The sequence below is a fragment of the Salmo salar genome, chromosome ssa18, assembly GCF_905237065.1.
Source record: "Salmo salar chromosome ssa18, Ssal_v3.1, whole genome shotgun sequence".
In the NCBI taxonomy this organism is placed as follows: domain Eukaryota; kingdom Metazoa; phylum Chordata; class Actinopteri; order Salmoniformes; family Salmonidae; genus Salmo; species Salmo salar.
In genome coordinates, this window is record NC_059459.1 from 5,181,942 (window position 1) to 5,207,794 (window position 25,853).

The window sequence follows — 25,853 nt, forward strand, 5'->3', positions numbered from 1 at the left end:
ATAGCAAAAATTTGTTATGTAAAAATTATTTCATACTCCACATTTAGGGAGGCCACAAGGGGATCCAAAATTGTTGTCACAGGGGCACTGACCCCCCCCCAGAACCGCTAGTGTTCGCTACTTGGGTCATCTCTGCCGCTTTCCACACAGACCTAGCCACGCCCCCTGTCACTCAAGGAGCGCATTTGATGTTCCTCAACCACGAGACTAGTGAAGGGCATTCGTTCGGCTCAGCTCACCAAAAAGAGCCGGCTCTTTTGGCTCCCAAACAGCTCTTTTAAAAAAATATGTTTTGTATTTTTTCAAGTTAAACAGTTTGCGATAGTTTGACTATGATTGGTGTTAAAACGGTTCTAATTCAATTATTAAATGAAATCATACTCTACCTTAACCACAATGTATTTAAAAATGCATTGGTTTATGAAAAATAATGCTATTAAAAATTTGCATTTAAAGTATAACATTTTAATGTATATAAACAAAGTGCATATAAATCTAACCATTCAAAACAAATACAATCTGAACATCATAATAGAATATAGGACCATATCAAAGAAAAATAAATAACAATGTGCAAAACTGCAGCATCCCACTTAAAACATTAAACTGTTCCTTCTTTTCTCTCTCTTCTTTATTGCCATGTTATAATCAGCAGCACACAGCAATGCTGACCATATTTTGCTTTTATGAGAGATTTGCATTCAGAAATGCAAGCTACCTCACTTTTCAGGGGCTGATGCAGTTTCTTCTCAGTAATTATTTGTCCCGTTTTCGAGAAGACCCTCTCAGAGGGAACGGATGTGGCCACGATGCAGAGTCTCCCTGTCATGACTTTTAGTAAGCCGTGGGTAGACAAAGGCCTTGTTCTTCCACTAGCTCAGAGGATCTGCAGATCTTTGGAAGAGGGGCTCCTCCAAATAGGATCGGACCTCCATTATGGCATCTACTAAGGGATTCCTTCTTGCTGCATCCCCAGTTGCTCTCTCGTCAAACAGCATCCAAACAGCAGACGTTTGTGGCACTACTGCTGGTGCTTCTGTTCCATCTGATCCCTCTTCTTCCTGTTGCCCTGGTGCCTGAGCCAGCTGACTGCTGGGGCTGTCCCTCCCTGCTGCTGAGGTTATTCTTTGAAGAGCCTCATCAATCGCTCTGGCATCACTGAAGGCTAACTTCTTAAACCTGGGGTCAAGTGCAGCGGTTTCTGATAGCACGTGATTATAGTCCATTCAGTGGAACTTTCTGTCCATTGATGAACATAGGGTGTCCAACTCTGTGGTTACATTTGCTTCTCTCTGGCAGCTGGCTGTGATTCGCTGCAGACCCTTACACAGGAGTATCATTTTTTAGGCTGTCACATAGCTGAAAAGAGAGAACAGTAACTTATTAGTTCAGGTTCATGTTTTGTCCACAGATACTACATTCTCATCTATTGCTCATATACATGGATCATACTGGAGTAAATAATGATGTAGTAATAACTGCATACTGTACCTCTCCACTGATCTCCACAGTGACCTACTCAAAGGGTTCCAGGACTCTGCACACTTCCACCACCTCCCATTCCTTTTGGGTCAGAGCATCAACAGGTGCATTGGCAATGGCCAGGGTAGAGATGATGGCATCCTTTGACTCAAGAAACCTCTTCATCATATAAAATGTTGAATTCCACCTTGTAGTGCAGTCTTGTTTAGGCCTCAGCTCAGCCATCCCCATCTGGCGTGTAGACTTTAGTTGTTCAGCACCTACTGTGCTCCTGTGGAAGTATTCCACAGCTGCTTTCACTTTGTCCACAGTAGGCTTCATCACCTTCAGAGCATCTCTTACAATCAGGTTGATTGGTTATGTTAGCTGCATTGTCGCTAACACAACAGACCACTTTTCCATCTACTTGCCATTCTCTGGCCACTCTCAACAGTTTGCCAAGTTCTCTGAGGTGTGTCTGTCGCTGAACTCAAAGCAGTCCAGAAGACAGCTAGACATTGAAAAATCTTCAATGAAGTGACATGTAACCGACATGTAAGAAGTGGTTACCCTTGATGTCCAGCAGTCAGTGGTAAGACAAACTGCAGTAGCTTTTTGGGCTCTTTCCCACACTGAAGCCTGTATGCTCTTGTACAGTTGTGGAGTAAGTGATTTTGAAAGGGTTTTCTTGTTAGGAATTGTGTACATTGGATTTAGACTATTGCTATAATTTCTAAATGAAATCAAAAATAGCTGCTGACCAGTGCAATATCTGCTGACCAGTGCAATATCAATTTGGCTTTGTTTTGCCTCAGACTTTGGCATAAACTGGTCCATAGAAGACTGCGTTGCTGTGGGTTGCGGAGTAGGTCTACTTGACTGAGTGGCTGGCTCCACCACTATCACTAGCAGGCCCGCTAGTTTCTCGACGCTCCACTACAGCTAGCTTCACAGTTGGGTGCACAGTTCGCATCTGCTGGTGTAGGTTGTGCGTAGAACCGGCTTTATATGAGATCTTTTTTGGCAAGTTCTACACTATGCTCTAACATTGTCTACATTATTAAAATGCATCCAAATGCTACTTTGCTTCCGACTCATTTTCCAGCTGTTGTTTTCACAGCTGTCCTTCCTCTCTCTCCTCGGCTGCTAAGTGTGTGACTGTGAGGGAGTTGGCTCGGCCCTCCCTCACGCATCTTTGGTTCATTGGTTGACACTGCGTGTCTGATTGACAGGAACAACAGGTGAGGCTGTTAGTCTGAGCAGACAGTCAGAACGAATGTGTGTGCGCTTGAGCATTTAGGCCTATAATAATAATAATAATAATAATAATAATAATAATAATAATAATAATAATAATAATAATAACGAATAAAAAATAAAAATAAAAACAAATAATAATATTATTATTATTATTTGTTTTTATTTTTTATTCGTTCTTTGAATTAGTTAATTCTATTCATTTAAATCTTTTGATTATTCGTATCTTCATTTAAAAAAATATATATAAATAGATTCGGCTCTTCTGATATGCAAGCCGGCTCTTACTGCCGACTCGTTCTCGAACGTCCCGTCACTACACGAGACACTTGCGTTCAGTCTGCATGGTCAGTGCAGCATATGCAACACTGTTGATGACAACGATGCAGTTGCCACTTTGCTTCTTAATATAAATCTACTAGCATTCTATAATTACACTATTAGCTTGTTTCTTACATCTGCAAACAGCTAGTTTGTCTTTTCTTAGCAAGTTGTTCCTAAATCTTGTTAGCCACTAATGCTAATCGCTAGTTAGCTAATCATGTACTGAGTAAGAGCAAGCGTACTTAGCTATACTGCCTGATAATACTAGTGATTGTGTAGACCTAAATCAGCATGTTGTTTGTGCAACAGTGTCTTCTAAATTAGAGGTAAACGCAAAGAAAGAATATTTTAGCTTCATGAAGTTGCTAAGAGAGAACATTCAATGTAGCCAAAGATTTTAGGGTCCCCTAGGAAACACCTATCCTAACCTGTCACAATAACTCCTCCCTGGCATTTTCATTCGTTGTCATGTCAAGCAACACTGTATTAAAAGTGCCCACTATTATATTCTAACTATATAATTAGAATAGACATTCTATTCCCATGATTCCAACAGTTAACCCACGTGTTTTGCTCTAAATCGCAAGACAAATTGCAACATTTGGTTAAAAATAAGGCCCAGATTATTTGCCCATATTGTGCAGCCCTACGTGGCAGTGTGGAAATGATCTCAAATGCAGGAATTGATGAAAATTATGACTTTTTTGGGGTTGAAGTTGAATTGAATGGTATAAACCAATCAGAATGGAGAAAGACCCATTGAAATCACTTAGAATATATGTGTTGCCACCCTAGAGTCACGCACTACTCATAAAGCAAATTTAGAACTTTCATTATTAAAAAACATAAAATACCGTCATACTGTCAATTTTTTTTGTACAACAACTTTGTGTAGCTTTTAGCGTTGATGCTAATGAAAACAACATTATTCTGGTAAAAATTCTTAAATGTGAACTGCAAAGTAGCCTTTGCTTATCTGGCACAATTGTATGATTATTTTCATTAGTCCAGTGGGTATTTGTTTTGAAAACTCTACCATCACATGTTCGCTACAAAAACACAGCTAAAAAAAGGCTTCTTGTTAGGTGCACACTTCAATTAAAAGGTGTCTACACCCAAAAATCGAAACAGAATTTGGGAAAGAACAAAATGGAATTAGGCAAAAAATATAACTGATTTCATAGGGCCCTACTTAATGAACATTTGACATAATTTTACCTTAAAGGTGCAGTCAAACGTGATTTGCCTGTGTTTGATATACATTTCCACACTATGAAGTTGGAATAATATTGTGAAAATTATGATAACCCTTTTAATGTAAGCACTGTTTGAAAAGACTGCCTGAATTTTCAGCTTGTTTTGGTGGGATGGAGTTTTGGCCTGCCCAGTAAATGAGTTAATAGACCAATAAGAAATAATTCTAAACCTCTCTGCCAATAACAGCTAGATTTCAGTTTCCCCTCCCCACTCAGACCACTCCCTGACAGTCCTAGCAAAATTCTTGCTTGAGAAATTGCTCTTTGCTAAGATTTTTTAAATTTAACTAGGCAAGTCAGCGAAGAAAAAATTCTTATTTACAATGACGGCCAAACCCTAACCCGGACGATGCTGGGCCAATTGTGTGCCGCCCTATGGGACTCCCCATCACAGCCGGTTGTGATACAGCCTGATATTGAACCAGGGTCTGTAGTGACGCCTCTAGCACTGAGATGCAGTGTGTTAGACCGCTGCGCCACTTGGGAGCCCAGTAAGAATCTATTTTTGTTTATTTTCAAACATTTTCATTGAGAACAATTACAGTAAGGTACTTGATTGTTACCCAGAAATGATTTCATATTGAGATAAAAACAGCTGCATTGGACCTTTTAAGATGTGTGTATATAGCCCTTTTATTTTAAAATTTAACCTTGAATTTATTTTTCAAGATAATGTGGGCTATTTACTTCATTATTCTGTTTTAATAAAATACATAATTTGAACAAATATCATTGTGGCATTTCATATCTTAAATAAGACTTTAATCTCAAGAGAAGACAGGCTAAAGGTTTAATGTTCTCTTACTTAGAAAATAGTCCTGATCATAGACGATATTCAAAATGACTAACTATTTGTATTTATTATGGATCCCCATTGGCTGCTGCCAAGGCAGCTTTCTGGGGTCCAGCAAAATTTAGGCAGTTTATACAATAGATAGAATTCATATATTCTCAGTAATTTAAATTGTAAAATCATGTCTTACATAATACAACAACAAATGTTTCCAATCTGGGAGATAAACTTGATAAAGTATTCAATAACTTCGGTGTATTTCAGATGGAATCAAAGCATTAGTATGTACTAGGGGCTGCTAAAAACATAGTTCCTTTAACAATTTTGTTTAAACCGAGTACTTGTGGAAAACGCTGATGCAAGCAACTTCATTGGCTAATTTCTCTAAACAGGGGAACAGCAACAAATTCACAGAGAATACATTATAAAAGATGAAGAAGCAATACTCCAAGCAGCAGCGCCATAGTCCTTGTCAAAGCTGATAGTATACTGGTTGTTGGAGTGGGATTGGCGTGGGCTGTGGGTGTTTCGTAGGTGGCTTTTGACAATTTTATTAGATTCCTCATGTCTTACTCATTGTTAGGAAGAATTATGTTCCAAATCAGATTCATTGACTATATGAATCCCATCAATTTAAATGGACAATTTGGGTACAATCAAATAGCTTAATTTCTCAGATCAAATTATATTTCAACAAAATAATGTTTCAGGAATGCTTATCTTATCCGTTTCTAACTACAGAAACGATTTCAGTACAATCTAAATTGGTGGGTTTCGAAAATCCTCTTTCTTGTGCTTTTTGAGGTGGAATGACTCAGGAGGCTGAGAGAGCGGTTAAGAAGAGCGAGAGGGACGGGAAGGGAGTGAGAAAGGACAAGAGAGGGACAGGGGGAGAAAAAGGAGAGAGAGGAAGGGAAGTGTGTAGAGAGAAAAGCGTAATAAACTGAGCCGATGCCTTGACTTAATTAGTGTGGCTGGTCTCAGCAGGCCAGCAAAGAGCAGCAGTCTCCCAGCCTTAGTGACAGGACCAGGACCAAATGAAGATGGATTCCGGTCCTCTCCCTCTCACACCTTTCCTAGGGAACCCACTCCACTAATTGTCTGTATCAATCTTCATTTGCTGTGTGACGACTCTGCCACTAACTGCCCTCTCGCTCTATGCAGCTAGTCTATTAAAAATACACGTGTCCTGGCTGGTCTAGTGGTAATCCCGCAGCCTCCGGCACACGTCTATTGTGCCGGCATAGGTTTGAATCCAGCCTACTGCCCTTTGACACAGCCTCTATCTTTCCACACTATCATCTTTTCTTTCTATCTGTTCAAAAATGTCAGAAAAGACAATGTAAATAAATATATATATATATATATATATATATATAAAAATTCAACTGCCTTAGATTGCCCTCCTTAAAACGGCTTAAGAATTCCCTATGCTAACTGATAGTGATTACACCAATTACTCACACATCCCTTTGGGTTTTAAAGAGCAAGGTTTGGGCCCCAAATGTTTAGTGGTCTTGTTTCAGCATGGGACATCTCTGCAGCTCAGATGCACATAAGGGTCTGGGCCCATATTCATAAAGCGTCTCATAGTAGGTGTGCTGATCTTCGATCAGTTTAATGAAATTAGAGGTGGGACCTGATCCATGATCGGCAGTCCTACTCTGAGACACTCTGTGTTATGGGCCCAAGTGTTGTATGTGGAGAGATCCAGATGGGGCTGTTGGGCCTTGGGGAGATTGCTGAGGGAGATTTTGCTGAGTCAATACAGGAGTGTGTAGAGGGGGTGTGCGGGGCTGTAGTGACTGTTATGTGACAGTAGCACCTGCTCCCCTTAGGAGGAGGAAGAGGAGGAAGGATGAGAGTAGTGATGACTGTTTTCTCTTTTTACAGGAGGTGGAGGCGGCTGCGGCTGAGAGAGAGGGAGGAGAAGAGAGAGAGAGGAGAGGAGGAGAGTGACCAGAGTGATGCTGAGTTTGATGAAGGATTCAAAGTGCCTGGATTCCTCTGGAATAAACTCTTCAAGTAAGTAACAAACAAAGTAACAGCTTTTCCCAATTGTCACTGTATTTTGTAATGTTTATGACTAATGTTTATGTTGATACCTGTTGAATATGAACTCTGATAGTGTAAATGATCATATACATAAAGTATGATTATAAGCCGTGTGTGTGGACCAGTTTATAAAAAATACATTCAGTTTTAGATTGGTTTTATCATCACTACAGAACATCATTGTAAGTATAAGTGAAGCGTATTGAACTTAAAGCAGGCAGATTGTTTTGGACTGTATTCAGTTGAGTAACTGAGTCTGAGTTGAGTAAAAAGTACTCAAGTAGAAAGTGAGCGAAGTGGCTCACAGCTGATCAGTTTCTACACTTCCGGTCTCTTTATCTGGAATCGTTACTGATAATGACCTGACGATTAATTTACCACTACACACACTATGCTCTTTGTGTTTGGGAGGGGGTGGATTTTTGACAGACAGGGATGTTTGTGTGTGTGTATATTAACAGCTGTGTGCACGCGTGTGTGTTTTATTTCTCTTTCTGTGTGTGCGTCTGTTCCAGGTACCAGCAGACAGGTGTGAGGTGGCTGTGGGAGCTACACTGCCAGCAGGCAGGGGGGATCCTGGGGGATGAGATGGGTCTGGGTAAAACCATCCAAGTCATAGCATTCCTGGCTGGCCTCAGCTACAGCAAACTACGCACACGAGGGTCCAACTACAGGTACACATGGACACACAGGCATGCACACACATACACCTGACCTGGGTTCAATTATTATCTAAAGTCTTTCAAATACTTTGAGCATTTGCTCTAGCCTGCCTAGAGGGCCAGGTGGGTGGGGTCTGCATTATTTGAACTTTTATATTAGTTCCGTTGCAACAGGCAAGCTCAATCAGGCATAGATCAAGTATTTGGACCCTAGAGATAGATGGAGATCACTCCTTGGAAATAACACATTTTTGCATGGACATTGCCATTGAGGACTTTTATAAAGTAGTCAACTGGGTGGAACTTCCTATGGGTTAATGAAGGATCACACAATTCCATCCAGCTCATCAGCAGGGAGCAGCTAAAGAATTATTCTTGTGAGCAAACATTACATTACTGCTGGTGGGTTAAATTGCCAACCTTGGCTTTATACCTGTTCAAACAACAGACTCCAGGTGGCAGTATGCACCCTTTCAGTTTGTTTACCAATTCAGTAGTAGTAGAATAAGAAAATTAACTACTTTATAATGGAGATGGCCTCAATTGTGCTGCTCATGCCCACAGACGCCATAATGGGACAGTTACAAAGATTTGTCGTCTAACTAAGTCTATGATTTGGACCCAGGTCTGACGCTCGCACGAACACACACAAACTCTAGCCGTTATGGTGTGTTCAGACTGGGAGTCTGTGTAGTAATGAATATTTCATTAGGGTGATTTGTGCTGGAGAGTTTTAGTCTGAATTATTAAACATGTTTCAATTATTAGACTCCTCTCATTCTCTACTGCAGACACCAAAGGAAACGCGGACATGACAGTGTGTGTGTGTGTGTATGAGAGAGAGATTCTTAGTGGACATGGTCACAGGGGCAGAGGGGGCCAATTAAACGTGAAACACATTAAAGCACGTTGAAGGCGGGGCCCACTGGTTCCACACACACACACACACTCCAGAGGGATTGAACCTCTCTGATGGTCAATACTCTGTCTGCTGTGAACGTCCACAAATTGATTGTTTGCAAACTCAATTATGCCTCTATCAATGGTTTCCACCAAGCAGAGGTTCATGGCAGTTAGGGCTGTGACGATAATTTAATAACCGTGTAATTGACGGTTATGGATAAAGAACGTCATGAAAACAAAATAACCATCAAAACCGTTGAAGTACGCCTACATTCATTTTCAGATTTAAAAAATCATATTAACTTTGTTGTCGTGTAGCTAAACTTTACCTAATAGTGGGAGTGTTTACTAATGACTATAATCAATTGTTTTGCTAACTTATCCATTAAACTTTCTACATCCTCCTCTTTTCAACTGTCCTTTTGATGCTCAAGCAGCTGTAGAGCGCAATAGGCTATGACACTTAAGTAAAAAGTGTTTTGATGTGTCGACTTTCTTTTATACAAAGCACGTTTTCATTGCTTGCTAGTAAATAAATACATGTATTTTTTTTAAAAAAAAACAGTTGACAAGGTTGTTCTGGCTCTGAGGCCTATAATGCGGTAATGTTGTGTCAAATGGACAATGTGCCAATCCTCATATCGGCCTGGTCCTGGCCAAAAATACCGCCCTCTTATCCCGCAAAGTAGAATAGTAGCCTAGACTATACAGTGTTGGCCCGCAAAGCACTTTTATGAATGTGGTAGCCTACCATTTGTAAAACAGACAATTTTAATGATAAACACTGTCATTAATTCTGTTAATACATGTATTAATTAGTAATTTATAGTTCTCATTCTCGGAGTAGAAATGTTGTTTGCAGAGTTCACAACCTGCTACATTTATGAAAAACACGTTTTGGTTTATTTCATAGCATAATTGACATGCTCCATGTAAGCAATGAGCGTGTGTCTTGTTTCTCTTTCCTGGTAATTTTGACGCAGCGTGTGCGCCTGAGCACACACAGAAGTACCTGGCCTGCAAATGTAGGAAAGTGCCCATTTGGGGATGTCTGATTTCTGATTGTCTTAACTCACCACCACTAATAAGTTGGGCTTCTGTCATTTTTTTCTTCACCTCACACAGTAGGTCAACAAAGTCAGTTTTTATCATTTAAGAAAAATGTTTTACATCCATTCACGCTGAACAAAAATATAAACGTGACGTGAAGTGTTGCTCCCATGTTTCATGAGCTGAAATAAAAGATCCCAGAAATGTTCCATACGCACACAAATCTTATTTCAATCAGATCTGGGGCACACATTTGTTTATATCCCTGTTAGTGAACATTTCTCTTTTTCCAAGATAATCATCCACCTGACAGGTGTGGCATATCAAGAAGCTGATTCAACAGTATAATCATTACACAGGTGCACCCTGTTCCGGAGACAATAAAAGGCCACTCTAAGATGTGCAGTTTTGTCACACAACATAATGCCACAGATGTCCAACAGAGCTGTTGCCAGATCATTTAATGTTAATTTCTCTACCATAAGCCTCCTCCGTTGTTTTAGAGAATTTGGCCGTACGTCCAACCGGCCTCACAACCACAGACCAAGTGTAACCACGCCAGCCCTTGACCTCCACATCCGGCTTCTTCACCTGCGTGATCATCTGAGACCAGCCACCCTGATGAAACTGTGGGTTTGCACAGCCGAATAATGTTTGCCCAAACTGTCAGAAACATCTCAGAGAAGCTCATCTGCGTGCTCGTCATTTTGACCTGACTGCAGTTCGACGTCGTAACTGAATTCAATTGGCAAATTCTCACCTTTGATGGGCACTGGCATGCTGGAGAAGTGTGCTTTTCACGAATTAATCCCGGTTTCAACTGTACAGGGCACAATTACTGGAAGCTGAAAATGTCCCAGTTCTTCCATGGCATGCATACTCACCAGACATGTCACCCGTTGAGCATGTTTGGGATGCTCTGGATCGATGTGTATGACAGCGTGTTCCAGGTCCCACCAATGTCTAGCTACTTCGCACAGCCATTAAACAAGAGTGGGACAACATTCCACAGACCACAATCAACAGCCTGATCAACTCTATGCGAAGGAGATGTCGTGCAGCAGATTTTTAAGGTATCTGTGACGAACATATGCATATGTGTTCCCAGTCATGTAAAATCCATAGATTAGGGCCTAATTATTTTTATTTAAATTGACTGATTTGCTTATGAACTGTAATTCAGTTAAAAAGTTGAATGTTGGGTTTTATATTTTTGCTTAGTGTATATTCCTCACAGTATTTGAAAAATCTTTCCAACACTCTCCCCCTCGATAATCGGCATCGCTGATAAATAGGCTATGGACATGTTGCATGTATTTCTTTATATTTTAATGGTTGTCAATTATATCTTCATACTATAGCTTGTGGCATCAACGCTTGTGGCATTGATTGACAATTGCTTTTATTGGGGGGGGGGGTCTCTTTAAGAATCAAACACTCCTGTCATGATTTAATCTTGGATTTTTCAGTAGCTTAGGCTACATTATGTCTCATTACTGCGTCCTCTATTTGAAGAACATTTTATGCCACTGCCATCGAATGTCACAAACAGCAGGGTTTGTGACATTATGTGAATATTTTGGGTAAAGTAGAAAACCCATCGGATTTCATTTGAATGGTTTTGTGCGTCAAAATAGGATCTGTTTCTCTTTTTTTTTCTCTTTTTTAATTACAGGAAAGTCAACAGATAGGCATACACTACTGGTCAAAAGTTTTGGAACACCTACTCATTCAAGTTTTTTTTTTTACTCATGACAGCTTTGCACACGTGGCATTCTCTTAACCATCTTCTTGAGGTAGTCACCTGGAATGCATTTCAATTAACAGGTGTGCCTTCTTACAAGTTAATTTGTGTAATTTCTTTCCTCAATGTGTGTGGCAGGTAGCCTAGTGGATAGAGCATTGGGCCAGTAACTATAAGGTTACTAGATCGAATCCCCGAGCTGACGAGGTAAAAATCTGTCGTTCTCCCCCTGAACAAGGCATTTAACCCACTGTTCCTAGGCCGTCATTGTCAATAAGAATTTCTTCTTAACTGACTTGCCTAGTTAAATAAAATAAAATGTGTTTGAGCCAGTCAGTTGTGTTGTGAGAAGGTGGGGGGTATACAGAAGATTTGGTCAAATGCCAAGTCCATATTATGGCAAGAACAGCTCAAATAAGCATAGAGAAACTACAGTCCATCATTACTATAAGACGCAAAAACCATGTGTAGCTCTATGATGAAACTGTCTCATGACGATCGCCACAGGAATGGAAGACCCAGAGTTACCTCTGCTGCAGAGGATAAGTTCATGAGTTACCAGCCTCAGAAATTGCAGCCCAAATAAATGCTTCACAGAGTTCAAGTAACAGACACATCTCAACATCAACTGTTCAGAGGAGACTGTGAATCAGATCATGGTCGAATTGCTGCAAAGAAACCACTACTAAAGGACACGAAGAAGAAGAGATTTGCTTGGGCCAGGAAACACAAGCAATGGACATTAGACCAGTGGAAATTTGGCCTTTGGTCTGGAGTCCAAATTGGAGATTTTTGGTTCCAACCACCGTGTCTTTGTCAGACGCAGTGTGGGTGAACGGATTATCTGGATTTGAGTTTTTCCCACCGTGAAGCATGGAAGAGGAGGTGTTATGGTGTGGGGGTGCTTTGTTGGTGACACTGAGTTATTTAGAATTTAAGGCACACTTAACCAGCATGTCTACCACAGCATTCTGCAGTGATACGCCATCCCATCTGGTTTGCGCTTAGTGGGACTATAATTTGTTTTTCAACAGGTCAATGACCCAACACACCTCCAGGCTGTGTAAGGGCTATTTGACCAAGAAGGAGAGATGGAGTGCTGCATCAGATGACCTGGCCTCCACAATCCCCCGACATCAACCAAATTGAAATGGTTTGAGATGAGTTGGACCGCAGATTGACGGAAAAGCAGCCAACAAGTGCTCAGCATATGTGGCAACTCCTTCAAGACTGTTGGAAAAGCATTCCAGGTGAAGCTGGTTGAGAGAATGCCAAGAGTGTGTAAATGCCAAGTGTGTCATCAAGGCTAATTTGAAGAATCTCAAATATAAAATACGTTTTGATTTGTTGAACACTTTTTTTGGGGGGGTTATTACTACATTATTTAATGTGTTATTTGGTAGTTTTGATGTCTTCACTAATATTCTACAATGTAGAAAATAGTCATATAAAGAAAAACCCTTGAATGAGTAGGTGTTTCAAAACTTTTGACCAGTAGTATACAGTTGACGTTGGAAGTTTACATACACTTAGGTTGGAGTCATTAAAACTTGTTTTTCAACCACTCCACAAATTTCTTGTTAACAAACTATAGTTTTGGCAAGTCGGTTGGGACATCTACTTTGTGCATGACACAAGTAATTTTTACAACAATTGTTTACAGACGGATTATTTCACTTATAACTCATTGTATCACAATTCCAGTGCGTCAGAAGTTTACATACACTAAGTTGACTGTGCCTTTAAACAGCTTGGAAAATTCCAGAAAATGTTATGGCTTTAGAAGCTTCTGATAGGCTAATTGACATCAGTTGAGTCAATTGGAGGTGTACCTGTGGATGTATTTCAAGGCCCACCTTCAAACTCAGTGCCTCTTTGCTTGACATCATGGGAAAATCAAAAGAAATCAGCCAAGACCTCCACAAGTCTGGTTCATCCTTGGGAGCAATTTCCAAACGCCTGAAGGTACCACATTCATCTGTACAAACAATAGCACGCAAGTATAAACACCATTAAAAAAAGCCAGACTGTGGTTTGCAACTGCACATGGGGACAAAGATCGTACTTTTTGGAGAAATGTCCTCTGGTCTGATAAAACAAAAATTGAACGTTTTCTCCATAATGACCATCATTATGTTTGGAGGAAAAATGGGGACGCTTGCAAGCCGAAGAACACCATCCCAACCGTGAAGCACGGGGGTGGCAGCATCATGTTGTGGGGGTGCTTTGCTGCAGGAGGGACTGGTGCACTTCACAAAATAGATGGCATCATGAGGAAGGAAAATTATGTGGATATATTGAAGCAACATCTCAAGACATCAGTCAGGAAGTTAAAGCTTGGTCGCAAATGGGTCTTCCAAATGGACAATGACCCCAAGCATACTTCCAAAGTTGTGGCACAATGGCTTAAGGACAACAAAGTCAAGGTATTGGAGTGGCCATCACAAAGCCCTGACCTCAAACCTATCGAAAATTTGTGGGCAGAACTGAAAAAGCGTGTGCGAGCAAGGAGGCCTACAAACCTGACTCAGTTACACCAGCTCTGTCAGGAGGAATGGGCCAAAATTCACCCAACTTATTGTGGGAAGCTTGTGGAAGGCTACCTGAAACGTTTGACCCAAGTTAAACAATTTAAAGGCAATGCTACCAAATACTAATTGAGTGTATGTAAACTTCTGACCCACTGGGAATGTGATGAAAGAAATACAAGCTGAAATAAATCATTATCTCTACTATTATTCTGACATTTCACATTTTTAAAATAAAATAAAGTGGTGATCCTAACTGACCTAAGACACGGAATTATTACTAGGATTAAATGTCAGGAATTGTGAAATGCATTTGGCTAATGTGTATGTTAACTTCCGACTTCAACTGTATATCTTTCTTTTGACTCCGTTTAATGTTGTCAATATGCAACAGATCCTCCATCCTGGCGTTTCTGTATTTGTAATAACCTGAATAATAAGAATAAAATGCCATGATAATAAAAAAAGTGTTAATTGCTTGTTTCAAATGGGTTTTATTAAGCTGCATGTCCATGTAACAAGTGTACGAACCTGAGCTGTTATGTCAGTGACCGTGTACATTGGCTTGGCCAACTACCGTAACCTCATTTTCCAAGACTGTCACAGCCCTAATTTGGCTATTTATGTCAGTATAAACACAGTGTGAATGAACCATAACATGCCAGCAGCCTGACTGAAACGCAAAGCCTGAACTTTACGTGTGTGTGTGTGTGTGTGTGTGTGTGTGTGTGTGTGTGTGTGTGTGTGTGTGTGTGTGTGTGTGTGTGTGTGTGTGTGTGTGTGTGTGTGTGTGGTGTGTTGTGTTTTTATTCCAGGTACCAAGGACTAGGTCCTACAGTGATAGTTTGTCCAGCTACAGTCATGCACCAGTGGGTCAGTGAGTTTCACACCTGGTGGCCCCCATTCAGAGTGGCTGTCCTACACGACACGGGATCCTTCACCCAAACAAAGGTAAGGGGTGTGTATTCAGGTGTTTACTTGTGCTGTATCTTTTCTCCTGTCAGCATTTTGTGGAGGATTCCGCGCTGAGGGAGATGTAAATTAATTAGTGGTACACTAGTAGATATTAATTACTTTATGCTGTAGATCGCACCCAGCAAGTTGTGTGGGTGTGACACAGTGATTAATGGGTGATGCAGGTTGGGCTGGGGGGGGGGGGATACCTACTGTAGGCAGTTGTACAACTGAATGCATTCAACTGAAATGTGTCTTCCGCATTTAAGCCAACCCCTCTGAGGGCGTGATTTTTTTTTTTTTTTAAGGGGTTTCCTTTGGGGGGGCACCAAAGACCTGTTTATGCAGAGTTGGCTCCTCATGCCTCCCCCTTCTTTAATAGTGAAGAGCTACATACTCCACATGCACTTTTAATTAACCAGTCTCTATGGTACTGAGAAATAATGCGTCACCATCAGCTGGCGATGTGAGGACTGGAGTTCAGTGAGGTGACATGTTCTCAATGATAGAAATGTAATGAGTAGAGCTGACACAAGTCCCTGTTCTTCCTGAAAGACAAGCGTATCTGTTCTACACAATACATTTTTATTTTTATTCTCTGTAGTACCAATTTACCCTACCGAATAAATTCCTTTTAAAGGGCAAATAAAAGTCACAGAATAAAAAGTTATGTTTTATATCTTCCTAACATGCTGACCACACCGCTCACGTCGCAAAATAAATGGACAGATGCATGTTATTCAATCATTGCACCCACACTGCTCCCGTGAGACAGCGAGCGTCTGCGTGGCCAGCGCGCGAAAATAGAAGTTGGTTCTATTTGTGACACTCAACGCGCTGCAAGTCCTGCCTCTCAAATCTCATTGGTTTTTAGAAGCATATACCCTTGTGGGTGGTTGAAAGATGAACTGACATCCACACTCAAGTCGGTTGTAGTAATGCCCTGTAAAGTTGGTTGCCAACCGCCATATCGAGTCCAAAGAAGAAAAAGAAGCCTGTAGGAAGGAGGGGCGATGATGAGAAACGAATTCGGTTTACCGTTTTATCTGAATTAATTGTCGGAGTAGAGGACCTTGTGTATTTCAGGTAAAATAACCCAATGTTTATATCCCAGGACAGATTAGCTAGCAACAGCAAGCTAGCTAAATTGTCATAAATGTTTAATGCAAATTTGACCTGTCCACAAATTATTATAATTGGTTCAGAGTTTGTTTTGATATTTCAATCTGTGTGTCCTGATCGCTTCTGGTGTGGCTGAACAAAATCAACGTGCGCACACAGACAGGCGCACACACACGCGTCTGGTTTGGCCAGCATGTAAGTCTGAGAGTGGTTTTAACCTTCCAGACTTGGAATTGTATCAACACGCCACCAAGGGCTTTTACTTGCGACATGTACACTCAGCAAAAAAAGAAACGTCCCTTTTTTAGGACCCTGTCTTTCAAAGATAAATCAGAAAATTCCAAATATCTTCATTGTAAAGGGTTTAAACACTGTTTCCTATGCTTGTTCAATGAACCATAAACAATTAATGAACATGCACCTGTGGAACGGTCGTTAAGACACTAACAGCTTACAGATGGTAGGCAATTAAGATCAGTTATGAAAACCTAGGACACTAAAGAGGCCTTTCTACTGACTCTGAAAAACCCCAAAAGAAAGATGCCCAGGGTCCCTGCTCATCTGCGTGAACGTGCCTTAGGCATGCTGCAAGGAGGCATGATGACTGCAGATATGGCCAGGGCAATAAATAGCAATGTCTGTACTGTGAGATGCTTAAGACGGCGCTACAGGGAGACAGGACGGGCAGCTGACCGTCCTCACGGTGCCAGACCACGTGTAACAACACCTGCACAGGATCGGTATATCCGAACATCACACCTGCTGGACAGGTACAGGATGGCAACAACTGCCCGAGTTACACCAGGAATGCACAATCCCTCCATCGGTGCTCAGACTGTCCGCAATAGGCTGAGAGAGGCTGGACTGAGGGCTTGTTGTAAGGCAGGCCCTCACCAGACATCAGGCAACAACGTTGCATATGGGCACAAACCTACCGTCGCTGGACCAGACAGGACTGGCAAAAAGTGCTCTTCACTGACGAGTCGCGGTTTTGTCTCACCAGGGGTGATGGTCGGATTCGCGTTTATCGTCGAAGGAATGAACTTTACACCGAGGCCTGTACTCTGGAGCGGGATCGATTTGGAGGTGGAGGGTCCATCATGGTCTGGGTCGGTGTGTCACAGCATCATCGGACTGAGCTTGTTGTCATTCTAGGCAAATCTCAACGCTGTGCGTTACAGGGAAGACATTCTCCTCTCTCATGTGGTACCCTTCCTGCAGGCTCATCCTGGCATGACCCTCCAGCATGACAATGCCACCAGCCATACTGCTCGTTCTGTGCGTGATTTCCTGCAAGACAGGAATGTCAGTGTTCTGCCATGGCCAGCGAAGAGCCCGGATCCCATCGAGCACATCTGGGACCTGTTGGATTAGAGGGTGAGGGCTAGGGCGGGCCATTTTTGCTCAGTTTATTTAAATGCACTAAAGAGGAACACTGGGTACATATAGAGGATGCTCATCCCTAGAATATTTTTACGTGTTCATTTTCAAAGGATAAAGCTAAGCACATTAACAACTTCATAGTTAAGAACACTATAACAATAATGGAAGAAACTAAAACGTTTTCTTCAAGAACCAATATCCCTCCCTAAAAACACCACTATGGAGCAATCCTTGTATAGCTTTTCAGAACTCACAGATAAATTGGTCTACTTGGAAAACTAAAGGCACAGAAACCTTTAATGACTTGGTAGTAGGAAATACATGTATTTCCATGACAGAATTTAAAAAGCAATTTTGGACTGACCAATGTAGATATTTTCAATAGTTTAATATCAAGAAATTTCGACTTTATATATTTTCCAACATTAGAGCCAAAAACATGGATGTCGATTAAGGTAGCCCCCCCCGCACCTCTCCGATTCATAGGGGTTGGGTTAAATGCGGAAGACACATTTCAGTTGAATACATTGTTGGACAACTGACTAGGTATCCCCCTTTCCAATCTTGTGGGAACCCTATTTGAGTCAGAATAGGATATTCATGTGGATGGGTAAGATATACCAAACCTTATAGAGAGCCTATACAACTGACAATCTCTTTGAAAAAAAAATATAAACTACTGGAACCAAGACTTAAAAAGAACTTACATTGGCACAAGATCGGAATGTTGGAACATAACACAATTACAGTTAATGAAAATGTACGCTTAATAAACTCAAATTTACACGTGACAATATTCTCATTCTACAGTACAACTAAATAATCCATGCCTTCTTGGAATGCTATAAAGTCCAAAAGTTAGTGAATGTCAGAAGTATTACATTGTAATTGTAATCTGTCTGCATATTTCAAGACATGGCATATGAGGGTGCAGTTGGACGATACTTTTCTATACTTAACTGGAATTCAACCAATCCACCATCGTTAACTCAATGAAAAGGTGAAATGGTTTATTATCTAAATGTTGAAAGTGCGTGGGTACTCCATGTGGCGGAGAGTCATTTGGGCACTGGAGAGTGATGCGGGGACTGACTTTCTCTCTCTAGGAGAAGTTAATATCAGAGATGGCAGCATGTCATGGTGTCTTGATAACGTCGTATTCAGCCGTGAGGATCATGCAGGAGTCCCTGCAGCGATACGACGGCTGGCACTACGTTATACTGGACGAGGGACACAAGATCCGCAACCCTCACGCTGGAGTTACCACTGCCTGCAAACAGGTACGCTCACACAGCTCAATAAACCATTGGTCAGCACCCCTGGTCCTGGATAGCTACAGTATAAGTATGTAGTATAGTGTTTTGATCCAGCCAAGCTGCTAATCAAGATTTTTCTTCCCTTTACCCGCTTGCTCTCTCCTCTCTCCCCCTCTTTTTCTCTCTCTCACACACACCCACCTCTCTCTACCTCTCTCCTCATCTCTCACTCTTTCACTCCCTTTCTCCATCTCTAGTTCCGTACTCCTCATAGGTTCATTCTATCTGGCAGTCCTATGCAGAACAATCTGAAGGAGCTGTGGAGTCTATTTGACTTTGTCTTCCCTGGCAAACTGGGCACGCTGCCTATTTTTATGGAACAGTTCTCTGTACCCATCACCATGGGGGGATACAGCAACGCTTCACCTGTACAGGTAACACACAGACACACAATTTGGCATCAAAGAAGCTCTCGTCATTTTCGGAAGCAGGGAGTTGATCTTACAGTTGTTAAAAGGTCATTTCTCAGGATTTGACCTCACATTTGTATTCACATGGAGGGGATGGAAGAGAGGTAGGGGATGGATAGAGGGGATGGATAGAGGGGAAAGAGAGGGAGGTAGAGGGTGGACGAAAGGGGGGGGGGGGGCGTGAGAAGGGATGGACAGAGAAAGAGGCGGTGAGCTGCTAAACGATGATCCTCAGTCATTAGTGTCCAGTCATTAATAACTCACCGACTGGATTTAATTATTTAACTGGCTCTAGAGGTAACACACACACATTGACTGGATTTAATTATTTAGCTGCTTTTAGATGGCCATCCATGTTTCCGCTGTCGATAATAAAAAACCTTTACTAATTATTGAAGTTATTAAATGATGAGCGGGCAAAGCGCTCTTTCTCTCTATAGCTCCCCCCCTTTCCCTTTCTCGCTCCTGTCTTTCTCTCTAACCCCCCCATCTGTGTCCATCTTCCGTCTCCCCTCCCTCATCTCACTCTCCCTCGCTCTTTCTTTCCATAGTCCTATCTTTCTCTCTCTCTCTCTCTCTCTCTCCCTTCCTTCCTCCCTCTCCTTTCTAGCTCTGTGTTATATAGTGCCCTGCAGCTGTAACACTTTTTGCCCCCTGCTGGCTGTCCGTCTGATCTCACCCCCCCCAGTGAGGTGGATGACTGATGAATGAATGGTCAACAAACGGTTAAAGGGTTAAATCGTGACCCTGGGCTGAGGCCGTTTACTGGATCACACACTATAGGCAGCTGATGAAAGGGAGAGAGGTCCCCCTCTAGAGACCACCATAAGCACTCTGATCAATGTTTAATGGCCCAATCTGCTGAGAGGGAGGAGTGGATAGAGGGAGGTGGGGGGGGCTAAACGACAAAACATGCCCCAGGACAAATGTTCCATTATAGCATTATAGGTGTCGTAGTCAAGTGTTTGTTCATCTGACCCTTCAGAAGGCGCGCGTCTGTGTCATGTATGTTTACCCAAGGGGCTGTTGAACCATTGTGTTGGTGTCTTTGTTGTCATTTGTTGTAATTGTTTGTTGTGCGTCTTGGTTGTTATAGGTCCAGACTGTGTAAAATTGTGCGTGTGTCTTGAATTGTTGTGTGTCTTTGTGTTTTTCTAGGTCCAGACAGCGTATAAGTGTGCGTGTGTTCTGAGGGATACCATTAACCCTTACCTGCTCAGACGGATGAAGGCTGACGTGAAGGCCAACCTCTCTTTACCTGACAAGAATGAACAGGTGCGCGTCTCTTTCAGTCCCTCTCCTCCTTCTCGTCGCCTTTCTGTCCCTCATGTAGCGGATACCAAAAGAGGCTGTAGTCTTTTTGCAATTCTTTTTACAGTTTACAATTCTACGTGTTTGAGGAAAGGGAAATAAGAATAATAGCATAAAGAACAAGGCAGTATCACACTGCAGACCTGTTCCTGCACAATGCCAAGCAAACCTCAACGAACCACAGGTATGTAAAATGTGCCCATTATGAGTTGTATCGGGCGTGCCGCGTCTAGATCGGCGCTGTCCGCCCGCCGTAACTGAACCCGTAGTTAGCGCTGTTTTCGCGGTGACTGTCCGTGTTCCTGTGCGCCATTTTAATAGCAAGGCTCAAGCCACGCCCACCTGAGAACACATCATTCTTAACCATTATTTGGCTGTGTGTGAGAAGTGGATAATACATTTGACAACTAACTGTGACTTCACCGATTGCTTTCAAAATAGAAACTGACAATATTCATACCTGTGCAAAACCAGCTTTTCTGCTGGACTTTCCACTATCGGGGGAAAAAAGGACGGAGGTACCATCACAAATTGTAGACATAGAACAACATGGTTTTGACCCACGTGTTTTTCAAAGTTGATATCTAGATGGGCAAGTACAGTACGTGATGAGAGAATAGAAAACGGTCTCTTTCCAGTAAGTGTTCCCCTTTGCCGATTTAGAAAATTGTTGATGTTTTTGTTTAGATGATAATGAAAACAAAGCGCAATATATGGATTAATAACGTTGGCATGTGTGGTTACAAATAAGAACATTTTTATATTTGACATTCAATTGAATACCTGAATTCCCAACAAAATGTCGAGATTCCATTTATTTTCTTTTTCTCATTATACAATTGTCTACGTGTAATAATACAGTCAATATTTGATGGGTTTTTACAATTTCAGTTGTCTTACATCATTATGCAGCTGTTACAATTTATCAGAATGTGTTTTTTACCTTCTCAATTTTGACGACCGTTGCTAGTTTTAATGGGTTCATCTTGGGGTTTACCAGAGGTCTGAAGTTTACATACGCTTAGGTTGGAGTCATTAAAATTTGCTTTTCAACCACTTCACAAATTTCTTATTAACAAACCATAGTTTTGGCAAGTCGGTTAGGACATCTACTTTGTGCATGACACAGACCATTTTTCCAACAATTGTTTACAGACAGATTATTTCACTTATAGTTCACTGTATCACAATTCCAGTGGGTCAGAAGTTTACATACACTAAGTTGACTGTGCCTTTAAACAGCTTGGAAAATTCCAGAAAATGATGTCATGGCTTTAGAAGCTTCTGATAGGCTAATTGACATCATTTGAGTCAATTGGAGGTGTACCTGTGGATGTATTTCAAGGCCTACCTTCAAACTCAGTGCCTCTTTGCTTGACATCATGGGAAAATCAAAAGAAATCAGCCAAGACCTCAGGAAAAAAAATGTGTAGACCTCCACAAGTCTGGTTCATCCTTGGGAGCTGTTTCCAAACGCCTGAAGGTACCATGTTCATCTGTACAAACAATAGTACGCAAGTATAAACACCATGGGACCACTCAGCTGTCATACCGCTCAGGAAGGAGACGCGTTCTGTCTCCTAGAGATGAATGTACTTTGGTGCGAAAAGTGCAAATCAATCCCAGAACAACAGCAAAGGACCTTGTGAAGATGCTGGAGGAAACGTGTACAAAAGTATCTATATCCACAGTAAAACAAGTCCTATATCGACATAACCTGAAAGGCCGCTCAACAAGGAAGAAGCTACTGCTCCAAAACCACCATTAAAAAAAGCCAGACTACGGTTTGCAACTGCACATGGGGACAAAGATCATACTTTTTGGAGAAATGTCCTCTGGTCTGATGAAACAATAATCGAACATTTTGGCCATAATGACCATCATTATGTTTGGAGGAGAAAGGGGGAGGCTTGCAAGCCGAAGAACACCATCCCAACCGTGAAGCACTGGGGTGGCAGCATCATGTTGTGGGGGTGCTTTGCTGCAGGAGGGACTGGTGCACTTCACAAAATAGATGGCATCATGAGGCAGGAAAATTATGTGGATATATTGAAGCAACATCCCAAGACATCATTGAGGAAGCTAAAGCTTGGTCGCAAGTGGGTCTTCCAAATGGACAATGACCCCAAGAATACTTCCAAAGTTGTGGCAAAATGGTTTAAGGACAACAAAGTCAAGGTACTGGAGTGGCCATCACGAAGCCCTGACCTCAATCCTCTAGCATATTTGTATGTAGAACTGAAAAAGCGTGTGCGAGCAAGGAGGCCTACAACCCTGACTCAGATACACCAGCTCTGTCAGGAGGAATGGGCCAAAATTCACCCAACTTATTGTGGGAAGCTTGTGGAAAGCTACCCGAAACGTTTGACCCAAGTTAACAATTTAAAGGCAATGCTACCAAATACTAATTGAGTGTATGTAAACTTCTGACCCACTGGGAATGTGATGAAAGAAATAAAAGCTGAAATAAATCCTTCTCTCTACTATTATTCTGACATTTCACATTTTTAAAATAAAGTGGTGATCCTAACTGACCTAAGACAGGGAATTTCTACTAGGATTAAATGTAAAAAATTGTGAAAAACCGAGTTTAAATGTATTTGGCTAAGGTGTAATGTAAACTTCCGACTTCAACTGTATATGTGTATCTATTTTACTCAGGGCTTCTCCCAATGAATTACAACACCACCCGCCCTCCCTCAGCCTTTTTCTCTATCCTGACTGGCTCCCTGTGAATAGTACTGGCTGTGCTACAGCACCTGTGCACACTGTTCAGTAGTGTAATCACTCGTTTCTCTGTTGACTGGAGGAGCAGGCATTCATTAGGGTGGCTAGCTAATACCTGGTTGGATCTCACACACCTAGACCAGTGTTTCCGTTGGCCGGATTTTAGCTGATTTTTATTGTAATAAATGTTTTAGCTGATAAATAAAACTGCCGCTGGCCAATTGTCTTGGAGAAAAATACAGATACAGAGCCTATGAGCGGAAAATCTGTCAGACAGCTTCTCAAAATCTCATTCAATGCTGCTGGACTGAAATATGTGCTTTTATAAGTCAAATCATTCCGTTACAAATCTAAATGCAATTGTGTGTTTGTACTATTTGTATTTCTCAACTGGTAATTGTAGTGCGCTTCCCATTCACCTTTCAAGTGCATATAAGCAATAGTAGGCAGGCTTCAGCGTGTCACACAGCACTTTGCAATAACCTGGAGGCAGTATGCATTTTGAAAATGGTTTGAAATCTGAACGTTTTACTTTATATTATGAGGCATGTCTTACCTTGGTTCAAAATAAAAATCTGACCATTGAAACTTGGAGGCAATTATTTTATAATGACTTCCATATGCTATTGAAACCAGTTGGCTTTTTCGCTCATGTTCTAAACTCAGCAAAAACAGAAACGTCCTCACTGTCAACTGCATTTATTTTTAGCAAACTTAACATGTGTAAATATTTGTATGAAAATAACAAGATTCAACAGCTGAGACATCAACTGAACAAGTTCCACAGACATGTGACTAACAGAAATGAAATAATGTGTCCCTGAACAAAGGGGGGGGTCAAAATCTAAAGTAACAGTCAGTGTCTGGTGTGGCCACCAGCTACATTAAGTACTGCAGTGCATCTCCTTCTCATGGACTGCACCAGATTTGCCAGTTCTTGCTATGAAATGTTACCCCACTCTACCACCAAGGCACCTGCAAGTTCCCGGACATTTCTGGGGGGAATGGCCCTAGCCCTCACCCTCCGATCCAACAGGTCCGAGACGTGCTCAATGGAATTGAGATCCGGGCTCTTTGCGGCCATGGCAGAACACTGACATTCCTGTCTTGCAGGAAATCACGCACAGTATGGCTGGAGGCATTGTCATGCTGGAGGGTCATGTCAGGATGAGCCTGCAGGAAGGGAGGAGGATGTCTTCCCTGTAAACGCACAGCGTTGAGATCGCCTGCAATGACAACAAGCTCAGTCCGATGATGCTGTGACACGCCCCAGACCATGACGGACCCTCCACCTCCAAATCGATCCCGCTCCAGAGTACAGGCCTCGGTGTAACGCTCATTCCTTCGACGATAATTGCAAATCCGACCATCACCCCTGGTGAGACAAAACCGCGACTCGTCAGTGAAGAGCACTTTTTGCCAGTCCTGTCTGGTCCAGCAACGGTGGGTTTGTGCCCATGGGCGACCATTGTTGCTGGTGATGTCTGGTGAGGACCTGCCTTACAACAGGCCTACAAGCCCTCAGTCCAGCCTCTCTCAGCCTATTGCGGACAGTCTGAGTACTGATGGAGGGATTGTGCATTCCTGGTGTAACTCGGGCAGTTGTTGTTGCCATCCTGTACCTGTCCCGCAGGTGTGATTTTCGGATGTACCGATCCTGTGCAGATGTTGTTACACGTGGTCTGCCACTGCGAGGACAATCAGCTGCCCGTCCTGTCTCCCTGTAGCGCTGTCTTAGGCGTCTCACGGTACGGACATTGCAATTTATTGCCCTGGCCACATCTGCAGTCCGCATGCCTCCTTGCAGAGTGCCTAAGGCACATTCACGCAGATGAGCAGGGACCCTGGGCATCTTTTGGTGTTTTTCAGAGTCAGTAGAAAGGCCTCTTTAGTGTCCTTAGTTTTCATAACTGTAACCTTAATTGCCTACCGTCTGAAAGCTGTTAGTCTCTTAACGACCGTTCCACAGGTGCATGTTCATTAATTGTTTATGGTTCATTGAACAAGCATGGGAAACATTGTTTAACCTCTTACTTCTAGATGTTCTGCTAGCGGAACGCCTCGCCAATATCCAATGGTAGAGCGTGGCGCGAATTACAAACTCCTCAAATCCCAAAACTTCAATTTTTCAAACATATGACTATTTTACACCATTTTAAAGACAAGACTCTCCTTTATCTAACCACATTGTCCGATTTCAAAAGGCTTTACAACGAAAGCAAAACATTAGATTATGTCAGGAGAGTACCCAGCCAGAAATAATCACACACCCATTTTTCAAGCTAGCATATAATGTCACAAAAACCAAAACCACAGCTAAATGCAGCACTAACCTTTGATGATCTTCATCAGATGACACTCCTAGGACATTATGTTATACAATACATGCATGTTTTGTTCAATCAAGTACATATTTATATCAAAAACCAGCTTTTTACATTAGCATGTGACGTTCAGAACTAGCATACCCACCGAAAACTTCCGGTGAATTTACTAAATTACTCACGATAAACGTTCACAAAAAACATAACAATTATTTTAAGAATTATAGATACAGAACTCCTTTATGCAATCGCGGTGTCCGATTTTAAAATAGC

The 25,853-nt window shown here is 41.9% G+C and overlaps 1 protein-coding gene across 1 annotated transcript in view; it reads left to right on the forward strand.

The window, feature by feature from the left end:
• ercc6 (excision repair cross-complementation group 6) overlaps positions 1 to 25,853 on the forward strand; it is a 56,049-nt gene that overhangs the window by 15,744 nt on the left and 14,452 nt on the right. Inside the window, exons 9-14 of the mRNA XM_014154371.2 lie at positions 6,985 to 7,116; positions 7,662 to 7,820; positions 14,849 to 14,984; positions 18,599 to 18,772; positions 19,006 to 19,182; positions 20,377 to 20,493. Coding sequence (XP_014009846.1) covers positions 6,985 to 7,116; positions 7,662 to 7,820; positions 14,849 to 14,984; positions 18,599 to 18,772; positions 19,006 to 19,182; positions 20,377 to 20,493 — 895 coding nt within the window. The remainder of the gene's footprint in view (positions 1 to 6,984; positions 7,117 to 7,661; positions 7,821 to 14,848; positions 14,985 to 18,598; positions 18,773 to 19,005; positions 19,183 to 20,376; positions 20,494 to 25,853) is intronic.